Source organism: Setaria italica, chromosome VII (genome assembly GCF_000263155.2).
Source record: "Setaria italica strain Yugu1 chromosome VII, Setaria_italica_v2.0, whole genome shotgun sequence".
In the NCBI taxonomy this organism is placed as follows: Eukaryota; Viridiplantae; Streptophyta; class Magnoliopsida; order Poales; family Poaceae; genus Setaria; species Setaria italica.
In genome coordinates this window covers 32,608,916-32,629,609 of record NC_028456.1, presented here as the reverse complement: position 1 = coordinate 32,629,609, position 20,694 = coordinate 32,608,916, and the positions used below count along the sequence as shown (strand labels likewise).

The following is a 20,694-nucleotide window of genomic DNA, read 5'->3' as shown; positions in this document are numbered from 1 at the left end:
AGCTTCATGCAGCGCGACGAGCACGAAAACACACCGGATTGCCGGCGCCGGAACATGCCAGCAGCTAGAGCACGTAAAACACAAACACGGATCGGTAGAGGTGCACCGTGCACGCAGCGTGGAAGAGCACGAGAACACGCCGGATCGCCGGAACAAGCCAGCAGCTAGCAGTCTAGCACAACGCAAAACACAAGACCGTCATCAGCTTACTTGAACTCGCAGGCGCGGAGGTGGTCGCCGCCGTCCTTGCACATGAAGCAGCACTCGTCGGCGAGGTCCCCCGAGTCGCCGCCGAGCATCTTCCAGCTGCTCATCCCCTCCGGTTCGCTGTCTAAAACCCTCCGGCCTCCGCCAAACAACCTCGCGGAGAGCACCCCCACAACGCGCGCCGCGGAGAACGACGACGGAAATACGGGCGGCGGCGGCGGCGGCGGCGGCGGGCGAGTCTGGACAGGGTTTGGTGGATCTGAGCGCGAGGGTGAGGGACAGGGACGAGTTTTGCAGGCGGCGGCGAGCGGGGGTCAGGATTCAGGAAACGGAAAAAGGCTGAGGGCTCCTCGCCGGCTGCTCTGTGCACTGTGCTCTCTCTCGTCGGGTCTCGTTTCTCGTTTTTTCCTTTTGAAAGCGAGTGGAACAGAGGGAGAGAGGCTGACGCGCGGGCCCAGCATGTGCCCTCGCTTCTCACGCAGCGCCGAGTAGAAACGTCACAGCGGGGTTGCCGGCCGGTGGTCTCAATTTCTTTTTCTTTTTTACTATTCTTTTTCACTATTCTAAACAATAAGCTGTGCCGAATTTTATTCACAAAATTAATTAATGCAAAATATATATCTAGCATATAATCTATCTATAAGGCCGTATGTCTATCTATAGCTATGTACTGGTCATGGAATTTTGAGAAATCTGCACGTCAAGATGAGGAAAAAATATTCTGCACTAGTTTTAATGGCCATTTCTTATTTTATTTTGACGAGAGTAGTCTGAGAGAGCGGGTGTGGGGTGGGATATTGTTCCTCTCCGGTGCTCTGTGCTCTCCCTTGTTTCCTTTTGCCAATCGCAGTTACTCAATCACGTGACCTCGCTTGTCATGCAGCATCAAGTAGGAACGTCAGCGGGTTTGCGAGCAATTTGTCTCATCTTTTATTCTTTTTATTCTACAACAAAAATTTTATTTACTCGTAAAATTTATTTAATTTAAAATCTACCTTCATGTATCTACCTATATGCTATCTGTCTCATAGTCACAAAGTTCCCAGGTCGAGGGACGAGATCGAGAGTCGACACTTTATAAAAATTGTGGTACGAAAGAGGTATACCCTTTCAGGATGAATATTCGCAAAATGGTACGTGAACCAAGAAGTGCCGGGTTGATGACCCTAGGAGGTACAGGATCGAGAACAGTCAAAGCTATAGAAACCAAGGAAAAAAAAGAAAAAAAGAAAAGGAGAAAAGAAAAGAGTTAGATGGGCTGCAGTTTACTGGGCTGTACAGCCCACCTCAACCTTGCTTTGCCTCATTTGTTGCAGCATGCACGCCGCCAGCAGTTATCTTCTTCCTCCCTCTCGTTGTCTCTCCTGAAGCTGCCGCCGTCCCTAGATGTCCGCACTAATCCTCTGCTACAGCACCTCCCCCGTTGCCCCCTAAGCCCCCGCAGATAGTCCTTGCTCAATCTCTACTGCAGCATCCTTCCCACTCCTGTTTGGCTGTTTTCCTCTTTTTCCTGGTGATCTCGAGGTTGATTCAGACCTCATGACCCATTGGGATGGGACGGATGGGACGGCGATCCAGTATAAATTGGGACAGTGACCCAGTTCGATCCCGACTCTCGAATTGGGACGACGTTCCCGGGGTCGTGGAACGAGCCACCGACCTCATTTCCTGTGACCATTCTATCTGTATATCAACACTAGATTCTAATGACAATTTTTTAGTTTATTTTGACGACCCCGTCAGTTCAGGCTACCGTGCGTGTTACCGTACGTCCAGACTCCAGAAAGCCCCTGCCTCTGACCCTCTCTCTTTCCCCATCAACATGTTACATGTTGCTTAGCACTACCCGCTAGGTGCATCCTCCTTTTTGTATTTGTGAGGTGCGCACGAAACTGAAGATTCAAACTTGTTGATCTTTGAGTAACAGTAATAAAAAAAATGCAGTTTATACTATACAAGTTTTTGGTATCGTTAATTAGATTCATATTTTTTTTAAAAACACTTTGATATATCTGATGTGAACATCATCATATGAGATATTAATGGTCAAAGTGCCGCACGCTGGAATGCAGATTGGATAGGTTGAGTAGGGAAAAACCAAGCTGGACGCCCCTTGCAGACCGTTTTACCTCGTGTACTCTGCATGACCACAATCTTTGGCAACATAGGCGTGATCGGAACAAACCACAAATCATAGCATGGGCGTGATCAGAACAAACCACAAATCATAGCATAGGCGTAATCGGAACAAACCACAAATCGTGAATGGATCTTGATCATAATATCCCGAATCATAGTCAGAACATGAAGTAGATACCATCCTCCACATTCAGAAGCAGGAGAGTGTGCACCAACAAATTAAAGAGTGCTTGCGGAACACATGCATGTCGGGGGCCGCCCACCTGCCTTGTCACCCCCGTGATCAGGGGCATCAAGGACATTGCTGTGAAGAGTACATGCATGTCTACTGCTGCATCGCCACCATGGAAGGAGAGGAGAGCTCTGGCCGGGGCACGTACCTTTTGAGTTGGTATGCTTTGTATTGTACAAGTTAGAAAAATGGATGAGGTGAATGCAATTTATACTTGGAGATACCGCATATCTTGCGTGAATGCCAGGGATTCTTTTGTATAAATTGAAGTAATGCAATTAATGGCATTTGATATGTGCTAAAGATTATTATTACCTATCAAAGGATCACGACTTTATTTCTCATTACATATATAATTATACTATATAGTACAGACAATCAATATCCATCCATTTTTTTCTGAAGCAAATATTTATTGCATCCCAACATTTCAAAGGACCTGGCTGTGTAGCTGAACGCCTGAACTACAAGGAGCTACAGGTGCTGGCTACACTGCTGGATATAAACTAAGGCGAAGCAGATGGGCCGCAGACTAGGGATGGGAATGGGCCGGGTCGACCCATTGGGTTGCATCCGGCCGACCGCCCAGCTCCTGACCTCACAATAGATCTGGCTGCTCTTGCTGCTTCGGAGTACGTTGCGGCCACCCAAATTATGCCCACGCGAGATCAGACCATGATCCCCATGAAAACCCCTAAAACAGCACGAGCATTGTAAGTTTGTATTCAAACATGCGTGCGTGCAGTTCCACAAAACAGTACGCAGTACTTGATTTAGGGCGAACTGTTGGCGAACATTACCAGTGCAATGCTCCCTGTTAATTTAGCATTTATTTGCAGAAAGGATTTTAAATGGTGCCAGGTCCAGGTCTCTCTCGGTTCATTGCTGTGGACTGTGGAGTTCCATTTGATTTTCTAATCAACCAAATAATATTTGGAATCTAATTCTAAGAATGAGTTTCCACGTGCATCCAAACAAGATAATTGAAATGAATCAGATTCTCGGTAATTCAATTCCTATTGAATCTAAAATTTCATTCCTAGAATGAGATTCGATTCCTGGCAAACAAACGGGCCCTAACGGAAATCTATCTAGGCTCCTCTCAATAGCCCGCGCGGTGTGCCAGGCAGGCAGACGCCTATGCGCGCAACAGATTCCTGCGTGAGGAACCAGCAGGAGCTCGCATTCGCACGGAAGCACCCCCTTCGAAACAATCCCTGCGCGCCCACCAAGTGTTGGGCGAAACGCCTACTCGGCCCTGCACCCTCCCCTGTCCGGCAACACCACGCTAGCGCGACTACCATACGTCCATACGCTATTCAACGACGGACAAGAATTGAAGCAAGGACAAGAGAGAAGAAACCCAAGGAAATCCCCCCAATAAAAAGGAACGACTTCGCGCGCGGCTTTCACACGAGAGATGGAGAAGCAATCGAGGGCTAGGTGCCGCGCTCGTCGTGAGCGTAGAGCTCACCGTGAGCCGAATCGGGAGGAGATCAGAGGAGAGGAGGAGCGAATTTCTTGGCGTCTGTGTTCCGTGTGTTCGCCGCGGTGGCGCGCCGCTTTTAACTAGAGCCGAGGCGCCAATCGCGCGTTGAATTTTGCATTCTGGTCCCTGGTATGCCTACTAATACAAGTTTAAGTAATTGTTACCAAAAAAAAGAAGAAAAGGTCCGGCGACTGTAGTCCAAAAGAGAGAGATCGCAGTATGTAGAGACATGAAAAATTCGTGCGTGTACTCTCTCTCTCTGTGTATGTGATAAAAATACAGGATACATTTATTTTGGAAAAGCTAAAATTCATATAAACAATGGTCAATCTATTAGTATGTTTAGCAAAAAAAAACTGTATAATTATTCCTATTTTAAGTTGTTTCCACGCTTTATTTAGCTTCAAATTGACTTCAAAGCATAATATGTCTTCTGTATTTAAAGGTAGAGATAACTGTATAGAAATAGTAACACCAATAGATAACAGAAGACAAGCTTAACTTAGTGACAAAAGTTCCTTGGCTAATTCATTACCGGTTCTTTGTGCCTCGAAGCCAGCTGAAAGTGGACGGCACGCAATTTTTTTTTCTATTTTCTGAACTCTACGGTGAACCAAAAAGTACAAAGCATATGCCACCAGCCCACCACCCTTTTCAAGCAAAAGAAAAGGAAAAAAACGCAATCCAACACGATTATAAAGAAAGCTGATGACGAGTTTGGAAATATGACAGCTTGGTGAACCGGGGGCGGTGCCGGCCGCCGGGATCTTGTGGGTCGTGCCGCCGGTTGAGGAAAACGTGGAGCGTCCCCGGGAGAGAGACAGGCCGACACCGGCGGCGCTCCGCTGATTCTCACCGCCGCCGCCGTCCACCCCTCCAACTCCTGCTCCCTTCATATTTACCGAGGCCGTGCTCGGTTTGGATTTCCTTCCCACTTGAGGTTGCAGATCATGGTTACGTGCTTTGAGCCTCGAACAAGACAGTGTACGTGACTTGTTTAGTCATGAGCTAGGGTGATGTCGTTGCCAAAGCCTCGGGGCTATCTTTAATAAGACCACACGAGTCAAACCGCTTTATTTTTTAAAAGAAAGAAATACTTTTTCTACCTGCACTAGCTCAAAACAAATATGGCACACAACATGCTGCTTCTCACAAAATTGAGTACAAACTTGGAGAAGGACTTTACATTCGTTGAACTGGATCATTATTCAAAAACTAATGAATTAGATCCATATCCTCTCTTCTAATAAACAACATCGTTTCATTAAAAAAACCTTAAGCGTGTCATAGTATTGTATGCAGCATGTTACCTCCTTACGAATGAAGACAAATGAAGACAATAGTAGCGCTTATCATATAATTAAAAGTCGTCACACGAAACAATCATTATTGCCAACTTATGTGGTAGCATGGTCGTCAACCATGATAAAAAGAGGTGGAGGCTGGATATTTTATCCTTACCTAAAAAAAGATGAAAGAAGTCTTTAATAAAAATGAAATTGGATCGTATGGGTCGTCTCGTTCTTTCATGATGTTATTACCATAGCCATCACTTGATGTATGTAACATGTAGGATACCAGTACGTCTTCACCAACTAACTTTCAGTCCCTCCCTTGGTCTTGCTAGTGCATTTTCTACCGAGTTAGTTCTTAGGTTTCTTGGACACTCAAAGAATCACGATGCTGAGAAGGTTGATTCGAGGTCGAATTCGGCGATGTAAAAAGAAATGAAAAGCGTTGATTAGATAACAGTAGTTCTGCCTACTCCAGTCTTTTCCCCGGAGATTCTGTTTCCTTTTCCTCTTGAAAATTCTGCCGTAACTTGCACACTGTTCATCAGATCAGAGTAATATAAATAGTACAATTAAATTCCTTGGCAAAAAATACAGTTCCTGCGATCTGGGCCCACCCGCCATGGACTCGTGCGCCGGTCGGTCTCGCCTCCTACCAAATGTGACAAAATCCGACGCTCGCCGCCGAGGACTCTGCCCCGGTCGGACTCTCGAAAGCCCCCACCCACGAGCCACACAACAAGGAAATCCAAGAAACCCCACCTCATCTCCCGGCATCTATCGCTTCATCCCCTTCTCCCAAGAACGCCGCCTCCCCCGCGGGCTCCGACAAGGTAGCACCAAATTCCGAAACCCTATCAAGCTATGTTTCCGTTGTTCAGAGTTTCTTGGCTATGTGCGACGACCGATTTGATGGGCCCAGGGGAACAGGGAGGGGAGAGGGCGGAAGATTGGGATTTTCTTGGCCCCCGACCCGGGTAGAGATTGCTGTCTGATTTGGTTTCTGTTTATCCGTGATTTGCAGGTGAAGAGGGGTGATGATGAACTTCAGGGACTGGATCTCGTACCGGCTCGGGTCGTCGCTGCTGTCAGCGAGGCCCTTCGCCCTCTCCTCCGGGGCCGACGCCGCCGCCTCCGAGGGCGATGCGGATGGTACTTTTTCCTGACCCTGTTTACCTGATGATGATTTGTTAGCATGAACAAGGAAGGGTTAAGTTCTAGTTGTGTGTTTCTTGATTACTTGAAACCTGCCTTTGGATATGTAATTGGATAAACTGACGGCCTGATGGTGCATTTCATGCCATTTGCCATCATAAGGGGTATAGTTACGAGTGAGAAAGGGGCTCTCTGATGTGTGGTTGTGATTTTAATGTGCTTGCAGTGAGGGCTGCTGGGTTGGCCAATTTGTATTCCTGGTTCGGCATTGTGGATGGTTGTGTTTGGCTTTTAGAAATGTTTTAGGATTCATTGTAGATGGTGCTGCGGGAGGGGCTTTCTGAACAAGGCATTTTAGTTATATGTGTTTCTGCTGTTCCACTATATGGTCTTGATGGAAAATTAGAAGCATGGGGGCTGCCATGTTACACTGTTATCATCTCTTCTTATTTTCTGTCTACTATATCCTGATGTCATTTACTTTCCTGAAACCCCCTCTTTCTACTTATGGTTTTCAGTTTCATCAAACACAAACATTACTTGAAATCATTTGTGTTAAAAATTTACCCTTGTTCTCATATTAATCTAAATGCAGCTCACTTGTTGAAATTTGTGGTTCAGGTGCACATAATGAGGTTGTGGAGACTGTTTCTGCCAATAGATTTCCTTCCAATGACAGCCGTGCATCGGAGGTCACAACTGGTTCTGGTGCTACTTATCCTGGTCTTGTTCAACAAGATGAGGATAACAAAAAATCAGATCCACTGATGAAAGTTGAGGCGCTTCAAATCAAGTTTCTGCGGCTAGTATACAGGACTGGAGTGCCTCCCACTACTGATGTAGTTGCTCAGGTGCTTTACAGATTGCAGCTTGCAAACTTGATTAAAGCTGGTGAATCAGATGCCAGGAGAACCAACCTCGCTATCAACAAAGCCAGGGTTATAGCAGCACAGCAAGAAGCACCTGGTGGGCCTGATCTGGACCTCTCCTTGCGAATTCTTCTTCTGGGAAAGACTGGTGTGGGAAAGAGTGCCACAATCAATTCGATTTTCGATGAGAGAAAGGTTGCCACTGATGCTCTAGTTCCTGCTACTCATAGGATAAAGAAGATTGAAGGAACAATCAAAGGAATAAGAGTCACGGTTATCGACACACCTGGCCTGATACCCCATTACCATGGCCAAAGGAGGAACAGGAAGATTCTGAATTCTGTCAAGCGCTTCATTAAGCGATCCCCACCTGATATCGTCTTATATTTTGAGCGACTGGACCACATTAACAGCAGATACAGTGATTACCCACTGCTGAAGCTTATGACTGACATCTTGGGTTCTTCAATGTGGTTCAATACTGTCCTTGTTATGACTCACTGTTCCTCATCTCCTCCTGAAGGGCCAGATGGTTATCCTTTGGAATATGATGCCTATACTCGTTACTGCAAGAATGTGGTACAGCGGCATATCCAGGCAGCAGTTTCCAACACGCAGCTAGATAATCCTGTTGTTCTGGTAGACAATCATCCTATGTGCAGACGAAACACCAAAGGTGAAAGAGTCTTACCAAATGGGCAGGTATGGGTATCAGAACTGCTGCTGCTGTGTGGGGCAACTAAGTTACTGGCAGAAGCAAATTCCTTGCTTAAGTTTCAAGATAGCTTCCTACTGTCACCGGCAAATAACAGGCTACCTTCACTGCCTCATCTTCTTTCTACACTCCTTAAGCCTAATTCTTCATCAAGTTCAGATCGTATTGATGGTGAACTGACAGAAACGTCAGACGAGGAGGATGAATATGATCAACTACCACCCTTCCGCATACTAAAGAAATCTGAATATGAAAAATTGACAAATGAACAAAAGTCTGCATATCTTGATGAACTGGACTACCGCGAGACTTTGTACCTAAAGAAACAGTGGAAAGAGGGAATCAGAAGGCAAAGGCTTACTGAAGCTCAGAACGATGAAGTTGCAGATGATTATGAAGAGAGTGCGTCCCCAGAGGTTGTGCACATGTCAGATATGGAAATTCCACTAACTTTTGACTCTGATTATCCTGTGCATCGCTACCGCCACATCATAACAGATGATCAGTTGTTTAGACCAGTTTTAGACCCCCAAGGATGGGACCATGATATCGGGTTTGATGCAATCAATTTTGAAGCATCTCAAGAGTTGAAAAAGAATGTCTCTGCGACAATTGCAGGTCAGATGAGAAAGGACAAAGAGGACATGTATATCCATTCAGAATGTTCAGTAAGTTATTCTGATCAGAAAGGCTGCTCCTTGATGGGGGGTATGGATATGCAAACGGCAAGCAGAGATTTGGTTTGTACTGTTCATGGGGATGCCAAATTCCGCAATCTGCGTTGGAACACTACTGGAGGTGGCATTTCTGTAACAAAGTTTGGCAACAAGTACTTTGCTGGGGCCAAGTTAGAAGACTCTGTTACCATTGGGAAACGAGTTCAGCTGATAGCCAATGCTGGTAGAATGGCTGGCTGTGGACAAGTGGCACATGGAGGTGGAGTGGAGATAACAGCACGGGGAAAAGATTACCCTGTGAGGGAAGAGAGCATCACTGTCTCGGTCACTGCATTGTCCTTCGATAAAGAAACTGTGATTGGGGCCAACCTTCATTCAGACTTTCGACTGGGTCGCGGATCAAAAATGTCAGTCGGTGCTAAACTAAACAGTAGTAATCTAGGCAAGCTCAGCATCAGGACTAGCACATCAGACCATGCTGAGATAGCTCTGATAGCAGTTGTCTCATTGATCCAGTTCTTTAGGAGAAGATCAGGAGCAGCTGATAAAGGCGAGCAACAGTTTGACACCTACCTGGATGACTAAATAACAGATACAAGGAGAAGACAGCCGTACTGTGGTTTTAGATGTTCAGCAGCATCAAGATTCACTGCTACTCTGAAGCTATGGCTTATCTTCATCTAGGGTTCCAACTTGTACAGAATTCTTGTATATGAGTTTTGAGTATAGTTAAGGAGGCATTTTCCATGAGAAGAGTTGTTCTGCTAGAGGTTTTAATAATGTAATCAGGCCCAGTTTTGAATTTAGACATCACACAATGTTTTGACATCCCGTTTTGTGTGTCTATCACCAACTCAATTTTTTTTCTGCCTTGCAAGTAAAAGAGAGATTCTATTAATAAGAGACAGATACAAACCTTGAGCCATATCGATATACATTGAGGAAAATCATCTTTTCTTTTTGTTTCGAAAGTAGACATTACTATTTTTCCTTTCTCGTGTTAAAGCTGGATGGCATACAAGATGTCCAAGAGAAGGCTTTATTTCTGCAGTGCACGAAGATGGATAGCACTTTTGGTTTAGCGAATACACATGTAGATAAAAAAAAATAAAGGCGAAATGGCAAAATTTAGTGCTTGAATGTTGCCTTGCATCACGGTGGTCAGGAATACGGAGCTTGTCGGATTGTGCCGGCCCAGGTTATGTTGTTTTTTTTTCCTGAACACTTTGTAATAGTACAAGTAACTGAAGGACCGTTTGATGCACCCAACAAAAAAGTTAACCATCTTAAGAAGCCAGCGCAGGGCCAGTGTTGCAAAGCACACAACTTTTCAAGTTCCTTGCGAAAAATTACACCAGACACATAACCATCGCAACAGACCACATTAAAAGCAAAGCGCAGGATCATAGAGCATAAACTAGATATCATATTTCAGGCGTTCCACGCTTGCCATCCCAGCGAAGCCCAGAGTCTTTATGCTGGGGGCGCTCACTACGATAGAGATTCTACGGCGACCATATCAAGCGTTCACAGGTTCAAGTCTCCAGATCACGTACGCGGCCACCACATGGACCATGTTTTAGCATCATCTACCGAACGTCTAGGGAATGTCTACGCATTCGTTTATGCATACCGAGCATCAACATCTACGAGATTGGTTCTGAGCGGGGAACCCAAAGGTAAGCTGAGGGAGCTTGCTCTTCACGAGCTGGAGGCCTGGAAGGTGTCCGGCTTGTGCTTCTCCATCAGGCTTGTCAGGGCAGCGTCCAGCTCCTTCTCCAGCTCAACCTCCTTCTCCATGTACTCTTTCTTGAGCTTCATCTTCGTCTCCTCGTGGGCTTTGATCAGCTCGTCCCGCTCGGCCTCAAACTCCGCCACATCCTTCACCTGGCCGTCGATGAACTTCTGCACATGTTCCTTCCTGCACAGGACAGCAGATTGAGAATGGGAAACAGAAATTGATATGCGCTTGGAAATTAACATGTCTAGATGAGATGATTGGAGGAGAAAACAGAAGGAATCTTGACAAGTGATGCATTGAAAGATGTCTACATGAGATGATTGAAGGAGAAAACAGAAGCAATCCTGGCAAGTGATGCTTCGAGACGGCGCCTTTCCATCCCCAAACAAATGTTTCACTATATTCATATTTCCAATAGCAGGTATGGCGCAATACCATCCAACTGCACATCAGTCACGCACCTTAGCCTGCGATCTTCGGTAGTTCCAGAATCCACATCAAAGCGCCTAGCCTTCGAGCGCTCCTCCTGCAGCAACTTCTCAAACTCCTTTTCTTTAGCCTCTGTGATCTTGTGAATACTCTCAATTTGACTATGGAAAAAATCCTCCTGGTACTTCATCTGCAAAGCATGGAAACAATGTCAAAACAAGGGGTAACATGAGAGAGATGGCAGTATCAATCTTATGGCAAAAGCTTCAGATTGCAAAAGAGAAAGTGACTCTCCCAGCAAATTCCTAATCATTTGCTACTCGAATCATTGACACGGATGTAGGTGAGAAAATTGTTTGATGCACAAATATTATATCCACTTGGGTAACCTTATTACCTCTTGCTCATGCTCCATGTGCTTCTGTTGGACTTTATCCTTGACAATTTTCATATCTTTCATAGTCTCACGAAGCCTCTCGGTAACAACACCCAAGGTTTCTTCCACTGCTTTAGAGCGTTGCTCAGTCTTAACCACCTTGTTCTTCAGATAGTTCAGCTGTTGGTTGTCTTCACTCATCTGTTTCATTGGGATTACCACCATCTCATTGTGAGATCTCATCTCATACTTCAGACGGCTTTTCCCTGAAATTATAGTGATGATGAAATATATCAAGTTAACTTAGATAAACTAGGTCCTGTACAGATGCCATAAGAACCCCGCTTAGCCTTCATAAATTAAGCAGGATGGAAAAGGAAAGAACTAAAGACCAAGCACAAAGAGAAATAATAGTACCAGCATACTGCTCAAACACGCATTATCAGTGGGCGAACAAAAAGATTGCCAGAACTAATAAGCATTAACAATATGTCAATGAAATGGAACAATAGAAATATCCAACTTCACATGTCCTTATTATTACTGTAACAAAAATACATTTCACATGTGTGTACAGGTTCTATTCACAGTTGACAGCAAGAATTATCAAGGCATAAAAAATTCGGGGAAAGTTGTTTAACAGATGTATAAGCATATACAGAATTGAAAGGATTAATTTTATAAGAAACCGTACCTTGGCAATGTTTGTTGAACGTCTCCATATCCTCTTTGTTTGCCAAGAAACCATATAGCTGCCTTTTACCACCAGGTAAGAACGGAACTCTGCGGAGCTGCCATGTATTTCTGTCTGTACCTTGAGTAATAAAATGCCTATGCAGACGTTCCGCCTCCATATAGCCAACAGCTGAGCTTTCAAATATTAACACACTCATCCCACGGTGCCCAGCTGGACCATAGGCATGGCGTGCTTTAGTCGCTGCATATTCACCAAAATAATCAAGGAGCTCTTGGTTCCCCATGCCCTTCCACTAGAGCAGGTCAAACAATAAACAGAAATCAGAATACATCTTAACTCTATAGCCCTTGAAGAGCTATATCAAAGGTCACTTTATATTAAAGCCAAGAAAGTCACATTAACAGTCCCATAGCTGGTTGCTCCAACTATATCTAGTATACCCCAGGAAACACACATTGAGTGCAAAAAGAAGAGTGGAAAAACAATTACAAAGAGTATAACTATTGCAGGTTAGCCTGATAGCCTCCGGCCAAATGTTATTTGATAGTTGTAAACATTTTAAAACACCCAGCTCAAAAAATTTGTAGAGACACAATTTGCATTGAACTGAATTTTAAGAATACAAATTAACTCTAAGATAGTAAAAAGGATCAATGGGGTCAACTGAGAGTGCACAAGACAACAATATAACATCTTGGCAAAGAAAGATAACGCATTATTCATAGTAACTGATCCAGTTAGGAAGCATATTGCACCTTTACACAGTCAGATCAAATGCTCTAACATGATGCACAAGTATAATGTTATGCTTACAAGGGATAGAGGGAACCCAACTGCAAAATCTGTATTTAAAATTCAATAGCATTCAAAAGAGAAGAATATTACAACCAAGATATCCAGTAGACAAGGAACCTTAACATAATATGAAATGATACATAAAGCAAACAATGTATTGTCATAGTTGAAGGCAAAAAATGTCACCTTATCATCGTCGTCCTTTTCCAATAAGGTGTTCATAACAATAACCATTGGTGGCCACACAATCTCACGATCAGTGCTTTCTCGCAGTCCTTTCCATTTCCCGAACTGTTCACCAGCTGGTACCACCGAAGTACCCCTGCGAGATAGCTCCTCTTCCAGCAATGCAGCCAATTCTCTGTGAAGCTTAACTCTTGTAGAACCCTTTGTTCTAGCATGAGTCATCAAAGGTTGCAGCCCTTTGTACCAGTCAATTGCCCCAGGTCCATTTTTGCATGCTGGACAATGCCATTGCCTAGTCTGTTCATTTATCTGTTCCACACTTAATGTGTCCAAGACTTCAAAGAAACTTTTGAACCACTTGTTCATTTTTCGAGTCTCAAAACTTTTCTCACTTGCATCAGAATCATACTCATCACTGATATCATCACTCAAATCATCATCATCATCTGATGTATCATTACCATCGACATTCTCCTCCTCAGGGTCACCACCAGGTGGAGGAGCATCATCCTGCTGACCTTCAGAAGCAGATGGGCGAGACCTGGATTGCCACTGCCAACCATTTGCCAGAGGTGGAGTCACAATAGGGCGCGGTGCTTGCAGTTCTCTTTCCATTGCCCTTGTTTGTGGTGGCAGCCTAGGATTGCCTCTGTTAGCAGCACTGCGGTCTGAAGATTGAGCCCAGCTGGTTCCAGAAGGTTGTGAGGAACCATTGCCACCCCATGCTGGCCTTGTTGTGTTAGGTGCAGCATTTGTGGAACCCCACGGTGCCCACTGTTTCCCAGCTGCTTGCCCTGGTTTCTTCGACTTCTTCCCTATCGTTTCCCAGCCAGCGTCTGTATGCAGGGTAGGATCATGCGGTGTTAGATAAATTAATCTCGACAATTATTTATGAATAATGTCAAGAACTGCACATTCGACTTTGGAATAGAACGATACACAATCTTAAATGATGTGAGGTGAGCTGCAGAAACTAGCTTCTGGTAAGTTCGCAACTATCAGTAGCTGAAACAATTAGCCAAAAGCTAGCACACAGATCTAACTGTCAAGAGAAACATCTATTTCAGTACAGACTCAATACACATCAAGATATCACTTGTTAACTGACGGTGCATTTAACATGACATGAAACTAATGGGTAAAGTGTCTACATCTTGCACAATAAACTATAGCCCTGAGTATTAGACTGTGGAGAAAAATATGCATATAACAGCAAAAACTGCATACAAACAATACCACAGTAGGAACAACAAATTGCCAACAACAACCATGCAATTAAACTTATGAGGAGACAACTGAATGAGTGCCAGAATTGACTAAGAACTGCGAAATAACCTTTATCAAATTCACAACACAACTCGAATCTCTATGCAAGACATAATCCCACCTCACGAGCAGGTGAATCGAATCAGAACGATACATGATGTTAAAACTAAACAGACCAACCGCAGCAAATCAAGACTAGGAGAGAACATGCCAATCAGGCAATCAGAAATAGCCGATGCACTGAAAGGGCCCTCGAAACATCATGCAACTAAGACAGTAAAAATCACCTAAAATTTCAATAAAAATCCACACCACGGGAAGGGAAGTTTAGAGCCCCTCGTTTTGCTAGGATAACAGGACATCCCAGAAATGCAATGGTCTATTTATACTATTATACAAAAGCCACTAGCATATACACCACAAATTACTCAGTGGAATGTATTTACAACTTCTTAAAAAGAAAAAAAATGGAAAACGAAAGGAATATGCCTAACAAAATCTGCTTCGTACGGAGCACACGAACCGCACCTAAATGGCTAGATCCCACCAAAAGCAAACGGGAAAAAAATCGAGAGCGATCCCCAAGTTCAAACAGGTGAAACCCCAAACGACAGAAACGAAACACAAGTAACACCATGGATCCGCGCAGAGCAGATGAACAAATCGAACGCCCGAACAAACCCACTGATTCCGCCCCCACGCGAATCAGCATTCGCCCATCGTCCCCAAACACCAATCGCTCCAAAACAACGGGCCCAAAATCGAACAACCCCCCCCCCCAAAAAAAAAAAAGACATCAAATCGCCCGCACCGCACGATCACCAAATCAATCACCTAGACGAACCCGCACGCAAGCAAGAGGCGAATGAGATTCTGGGAAGGCACAAAAATTCCCCGCACCTCCCCCATAAACCCTACCCCACCCCCTAAACGATCCGGCATTGCAGGATCCGTCCACCCAGAGAGCACGGGGAGGGGGAGGAGGAGAGGCGGGGGTGCTCACCGGAGCCGGGAGGCCCGCCGCCGCGGCGATCGCCGGAGCCAGACATCGATCGATGGCGCTGGCGCGCCCCTCCCCTCTCCCCTCTTTGGCGTAGTGGGGTTTTGGAGATGGGGAGTGAGGCGAGACACCGTGACGGTGAGCGGAACGGGGTCGGGGCCGTGCTATACATGGGGACGGAGGCCACCTGACGGTGAATGCGCCCGGTAACGGCACCCCCTCGAGGTGCGCGCACCGCGGCCGCACGGTGCGTGCTCGTTTCTCTCGCCACCCGGTGCACACCTCTCCGTCGACGACGCGATCACTGACATTGTGGGACCACTTGAAGATGGTCCCGCATTGCAGTTGCAGGGGTAGACTCTATCTGTAGCGTGACGAACTCCCCCTTGGCCCCTGTCCCAAGGAGGGGAGGGGGCGCACCGGGCCTGCGTGGCGGGCCCACCATATCATGCGCGATCAATGAGTGGCGCTGCCAGGTGGGGACCGCGGCCCGCCCTGCCGGTTCCTCGAAACGTGGGGGTCAACCAGTCAACCCCGGCAAAGAATCGCGCGGACAGAGGACGGGCCCGCACGTCAGCGTCAGTAATGTGCGCTCGGGTTTTTATTGAGTGGATTTTGATCATTAATGGCTCGGATTGGCTTGATCTGATTCGGTTTGGTGAAGATTTGAATGAAGCGTTTGATGAGCCCGCAATTACTACTGGCTGCTTGGTGCTTGTTCTAGTTTCTTCAATGGTCTCTGCTCTCTATCACTTCTCATGCAGATGGTGTTTGTTTTAGAGGAACATGTCGACGGTGTTGAGGGAAGGTCTGCTTGGTCGTTCCTTTGTGTGTGTCAAGAACAGTGGATTCATGAGTTCTCTCTTTCATGGGTGCTTGCCTTGTTTTGGTCCCCTCTCTTTCGCCTTCACATTTCCAACTAGTGTTTTGAGGGGATTACACAATCGAGTGTTCACCAATGATTGGTGAAGAGTGAGCATCTGGGTCTTATCTTTTTCCTTAGTTTGGTCTTTCATCTACGCTCTGCTTTGAATGCTTGATGGATCCCAATTTCAAGACTGCTATTGGAATTTGGAGAAATGATGATCTGCTTAAAAAGACTATGAAATGATAAACAATAATGTAGTATTTGCATCAGCGATGAAGCTAAAAATTACATGATAAACTGCAACATTATTATGCATAAGGAGTCCAAATGAAATCATGGATATCTGAAAAGAAAACGTCGTTTCCCGGTTGCTCCTATGAACTATTGTGACAGTTTGTTGACTAAAGAAAAGTAACTAAAATTAATGCATCAACATGGAAAAATAACTCAAGAGAAGGATGACGCACTAGAAAGTAGAAGAAAGCTAGTAACACCAAAGGCTAGGTACTCCTGTATATTGCTGTATCAAATTGGAAACAGATACTTGTTCCATCGCTTATAATGCTTGCAGTGTCTGGAATTTGGCTCAACTCAAACTTCATGACAGCAGAATTTTGTGAACCATTTTGCCACCGACAGGATGGATGTCCAGGAATATGGCGATCTTTAATTTTCTTTCTAGAAAAAAAACAGTTTGGCACTATTTCAGCTGGGCATTACTGAGACTAAACTTTTGGTTAATTACCATCACAGGCAAAGCCCAGTACTCTCTCCGATAGAGATACTAAAGTATACGGCGACCATGAAGCCTTTTGGTTAATTACCATCACAAGCAAAGCCCGGTACTCGCTCCGATAGAGATACTACAGTATACGGCGACCATGAAGCACGGTGCAAGTTCAGGCCTCCGGATCACGCACGCGACCGCCACCCGGGCCATGCTTTTTAGCATCATCTACAGTCTACAGAATGTCTAGGCATTCTTTTAGGCATAAGGAGGACAACAGGAGGAGCATCTACAAGGTTGTTCCAAGCTGGGGACCTAAGGTAAAGCCTGAAGCCCTTCACGCGTTTGAGGCCTGGAAGGTGTCCGGCTTGTGCTTGTCGATCAGGCCCGTCAGGGCGGCGTCCAGCTCCTTCTCTAGCTCCACCTCCTTCTCCATGTACTCTTTCTTGAGCTTCATCTTCTTCTCCTCGTGGGTTTTGATCAGCTCGTCCCGCTCGGCCTCAAACTCCGCCACGCCCTTCACCTGGCCATCGATGAACTTCTGCACATGTTCCTTCCTGCACAAGACAGCGTGGATTATTGAGAATGGAAATCGGCAATTGACATACGCTCACAAATTAAGATGAGATGACAGGAGGAAACAGAAGATTGACAAGTGATGAATTGAGATGAAGCATTCCCATGCCCCCAAGACCCAAAAAAATGTATCGCCATTTCTTTTATTCATAACTCCAATTGCGGGTATATGGCATGACAAGTTGACAACATCCGACCATGAATTAATCACGCACCTAAGTTTGCGAACTTCGGTAGTTCCAGAGTCAACATCAAACCGTCTAGCCTTTGAGCGCTCCTCCTGCAGCAACTTCTCAAACTCCTTTTCTTCATCTTCTCTGGCCTTGTAGATAATCTCAATTTGATTATGGAAAAATTCCTCCTGGTACTTCATCTGCAAAGCATGGAAACAAGGTCAAAACAAGGGGTAACATGGGATAGATAGTAGCATGAATCTTATGGCAAAAGTTTTGGAGTGCAAAAGAGAGTGACTCTCCCCAGCAAATTCCTAATCATGTTTTACTCGAATTATTGGCAAACAAAGACATATGTGAAAAAAAAATGTTTGATGCGCAGATATGCTTTGGTAGAAAATACTATATCCCTTGGGTAACCTTATTATTACCTCTTGCTTATACTCCGAGTGCTTCTCTTTGGCTTTATCCCTGACAAATATCATCTCTTCCATAGTCTCACGAAGCCTCTGGGTAACAACACCCAAGGTTTCTTCAACTGCTTTAGAGCGTTGCTCTGTCTTAACCATCTTGTTCTTCAGATAATTCAGTTGTTGGTTGTCTTCGCTCATCTGTTTCATTGGTATCACCACCATCTCATTGTAAGACCTCATCTCGTACTTCAAACGGCCTTTTCCTTAAATTATAGTGAAGATGAAATATGGTTAGCCATGATTCTGTTAAGTTAGTAAAATGCTGAAAGTAATTGTTGAACAGATACAACACAATGGGCATGGCTTCAAGTATGCATTTTAAAATAACCACACTACAAACAGAACTTGGAGAAATTTCCAAAAGGGCAATATTGTACTGTTCTACTATAAGACATACAAAAGAATACTTTGTTATTCATAATAGATAATAGTTCAGTCATAAGCGTAGGTGATCCAATTGCACTGAAGCTAGACAATAGTGGCACACAAAGAAGAACTGCTTTGACGAATCGTAAGTTATCACCACATAAGGAAGCAATCTAATGGCCTGCTTGGATACAAGGAACTGGGCATCCTTATGATTTACTAGCACAAAAGAAGAAGAAAAAAACTAAACTACATAGCGCAATCCTCCCATTCTAAGCAAGCCCTCAAAAAAGACAGCTGCATGAAACCAAAATGAATGCTCAATATTTATTGGCCTATATAAAGGAAAAGAAACTGCGGGCGAGTATCTGTCTTCCTCAAACTAAGCGCTGTTTTTCAGTTGTTGTGCTGCACTGTGGAATCAGTTAATTGGTTGGATTGTTACAAAGTTTAGCAATATTTTGCTGCTATTGCTGTCCACCAGTGGGTGAAAAAAATGATTACCAGATGCCAACCACTGCCGGTCATTATTCAAGACATGAAGAATTCAGGGAAAAGTTCACGAAGTTTAGTTGTTTTACTGAAAAAAAACTAAGAATATAAAAAGAACCAAAAAGCACTACATCTATAAGAAACAGTACCTTGGGAATTCTTGTTAAATGTCTCCATATCCTCTTTGTTTGCTAAGAAACCATAAAGTTGTCTCTTCCCACCAGGTAAGAACCGAACCTTGCGGAATTGCCATCCCTCCCTCCCTGTACCTTGAGTAACAAAGTGCCTATGCAGCCGTTCCGCCTCCATACAGCCCACAGCCGAGCTTTCAAATATTAACACACTCATCCCACGGTGCCCACCTGGACCATAGGCATGGCGTGCTTTAGTTGCTGCATATTCACCAAAATAATTGAGGAGCTCTTGGTTTCCCATGCCCTTCAACTACAGCAGATCAAAAAAATAAACAGAATCAGAATACAATACAATCAACTGTACAGCCCTTGAAGAGCTATATCAAAGGTCTTTTCATATAAAAGCTAAGAAATGCGCATTTATGATCCACAACTCCAACTATATGTAGTAAATTCAAAGTAGCAGTAACAAGCATCGAGTGCAAAAAAAAGTGGAAAAACAGTCATAAAAGTGAATAAATATTGCAGTTTAGCCTCCAGCCTAATTTAATAACTGTAAATATTTTAAAACACTAAGCTCAAAATATGTTTGGTGTCACAAATGTTGATACTCTTCTCTACAAACTTGGTTACACTTGAGATAGTTTGGCTTCGGACAAAACTAGAATGACATTCATTTGGGGACGAAGGGAGTATAAAATAATAAAGAGGATCAATGTGGTCAATTGTCAGTGCACAATACAACAAGAAAGATAGCACATTGTTCATACTTCATAGTAACTGATCCATTTAGGAAGCATATTGCAACTCTATACAGTCAAAAAAAAATGTCTAACAAGATGCATAAGTATAAAGATATGCTTATGAGGGGTAGAGGGAGCCCAACTGTAAAATCTGTATTTAAAATTAATAGCAATCCACAGAAAGAAAACGATGTATTGACATAGCGAAAGACAAAAAATCAGTCACCTTATCATCTTCCTCTTGTTCCAATAATGTGTTCATAACAATAACCATTGGTGGCCACACTATGTCCTTTCCATTTTCCGAACTGTTCGCCAGCTGGTACCATCGAAGTACCCCTGTGAGATAGCTCCTCTTCCAGCAACGCAGCCAACTCTCTGTGAAGCCTAACCTTTGTAGAACCCTTTGTTCTAGCATGAGTCATCAAAGGTTGCAGCCCATTGTACCAATCAATTGCCCAGGTCCATTTTTGCATGCCGGACATTGCCATGGCCTAGTCTGTTCATTTATTTGTTCCACACTCAATGTATCCAAGTCTTCAAAGAAACTTTGAACCACTTGTTCATTTTTCGAATCTCAAAACTTTTCTCACTTGCATCAGAATCATACTCATCACTGATATCATCACTCAAATCATCATCATCATCTGATGTACCATTACCATCAACGTTCTCCTCCTCAGGGTCAGGGTCACCACCAGGTGGAGGAGCATCATCCTGCTGACCTTCAGAAGCAGATGGGCGAGACCTGGATTGCCACTGCCAACCATTTGCCAGAGGTGGAGTCACGACAGGGCGCGGTGCTTGCAGTTCTCTTTCCATTACCCTTATTTGTGGCGGCGGCCTAGGATTGCCTCTGTTAGCAGCACCACGGTCT

At 44.5% G+C, this 20,694-nt stretch overlaps 3 protein-coding genes across 3 annotated transcripts; 1 reads left to right on the top strand and 2 right to left on the bottom strand.

Moving 5' to 3' along the window:
• Positions 1-6,045: 6,045 nt before the first annotated feature.
• On the top strand, positions 6,046-9,700 carry LOC101784793 (translocase of chloroplast 90, chloroplastic). Its single transcript, XM_004977097.2, has 3 exons — positions 6,046-6,192; positions 6,384-6,511; positions 7,136-9,700. Exons 2-3 carry the CDS (start codon positions 6,397-6,399, stop codon positions 9,358-9,360), a joined length of 2,340 nt encoding a protein of 779 aa, XP_004977154.1. The 5' UTR covers positions 6,046-6,192; positions 6,384-6,396; the 3' UTR covers positions 9,361-9,700.
• Positions 9,701-10,084: 384 nt separating this feature from the next.
• LOC101783983 (protein SUPPRESSOR OF GENE SILENCING 3 homolog) lies at positions 10,085-15,403 on the bottom strand. The gene is made up of 6 exons (XM_004977096.2): positions 15,269-15,403; positions 13,000-13,835; positions 12,016-12,310; positions 11,343-11,587; positions 10,978-11,135; positions 10,085-10,696 (listed from the first exon to the last, which is right to left on the bottom strand). Exons 1-6 carry the CDS (start codon positions 15,312-15,314, stop codon positions 10,477-10,479), a joined length of 1,800 nt encoding a protein of 599 aa, XP_004977153.1. The 5' UTR covers positions 15,315-15,403; the 3' UTR covers positions 10,085-10,476.
• Positions 15,404-16,865: 1,462 nt separating this feature from the next.
• LOC101784389 (protein SUPPRESSOR OF GENE SILENCING 3 homolog) lies at positions 16,866-20,149 on the bottom strand. The gene is made up of 5 exons (XM_022828747.1): positions 20,044-20,149; positions 19,090-19,384; positions 18,041-18,285; positions 17,652-17,809; positions 16,866-17,417 (listed from the first exon to the last, which is right to left on the bottom strand). The coding sequence occupies exons 1-5, from the start codon at positions 20,089-20,091 to the stop codon at positions 17,198-17,200; spliced, it is 966 nt and encodes a 321-aa protein (XP_022684482.1). The 5' UTR covers positions 20,092-20,149; the 3' UTR covers positions 16,866-17,197.
• Positions 20,150-20,694: the final 545 nt, after the last annotated feature.

Bases quoted from the DNA above. Each gene is read 5' to 3' on its own strand.
- LOC101784793 (XM_004977097.2), top strand. From the start codon at position 6,397: ATGATGAACTTCAGGGACTGGATCTCGTACCGGCTCGGGTCGTCGCTG. The intron at 6,512-7,135 runs GTACTTTTTCCT...TTTGTGGTTCAG, and splicing joins CTCCGAGGGCGATGCGGATG to GTGCACATAATGAGGTTGTG.
- LOC101783983 (XM_004977096.2), bottom strand. From the start codon at position 15,314: ATGTCTGGCTCCGGCGATCGCCGCGGCGGCGGGCCTCCCGGCTCCG. The intron at 11,588-12,015 runs GTACGGTTTCTT...CTATAATTTCAG, and splicing joins GTTCAACAAACATTGCCAAG to GGAAAAGCCGTCTGAAGTAT. The intron at 10,697-10,977 runs GTGCGTGACTGA...TGTCCTGTGCAG, and splicing joins ACCGAAGATCGCAGGCTAAG to GAAGGAACATGTGCAGAAGT.
- LOC101784389 (XM_022828747.1), bottom strand. From the start codon at position 20,091: ATGGTTATTGTTATGAACACATTATTGGAACAAGAGGAAGATGATAAG. The intron at 19,385-20,043 runs GTGACTGATTTT...GATCTGCTGTAG, and splicing joins AACAAGAGGAAGATGATAAG to TTGAAGGGCATGGGAAACCA. The intron at 17,810-18,040 runs GTAATAATAAGG...CATGCTTTGCAG, and splicing joins ACTCGGAGTATAAGCAAGAG to ATGAAGTACCAGGAGGAATT.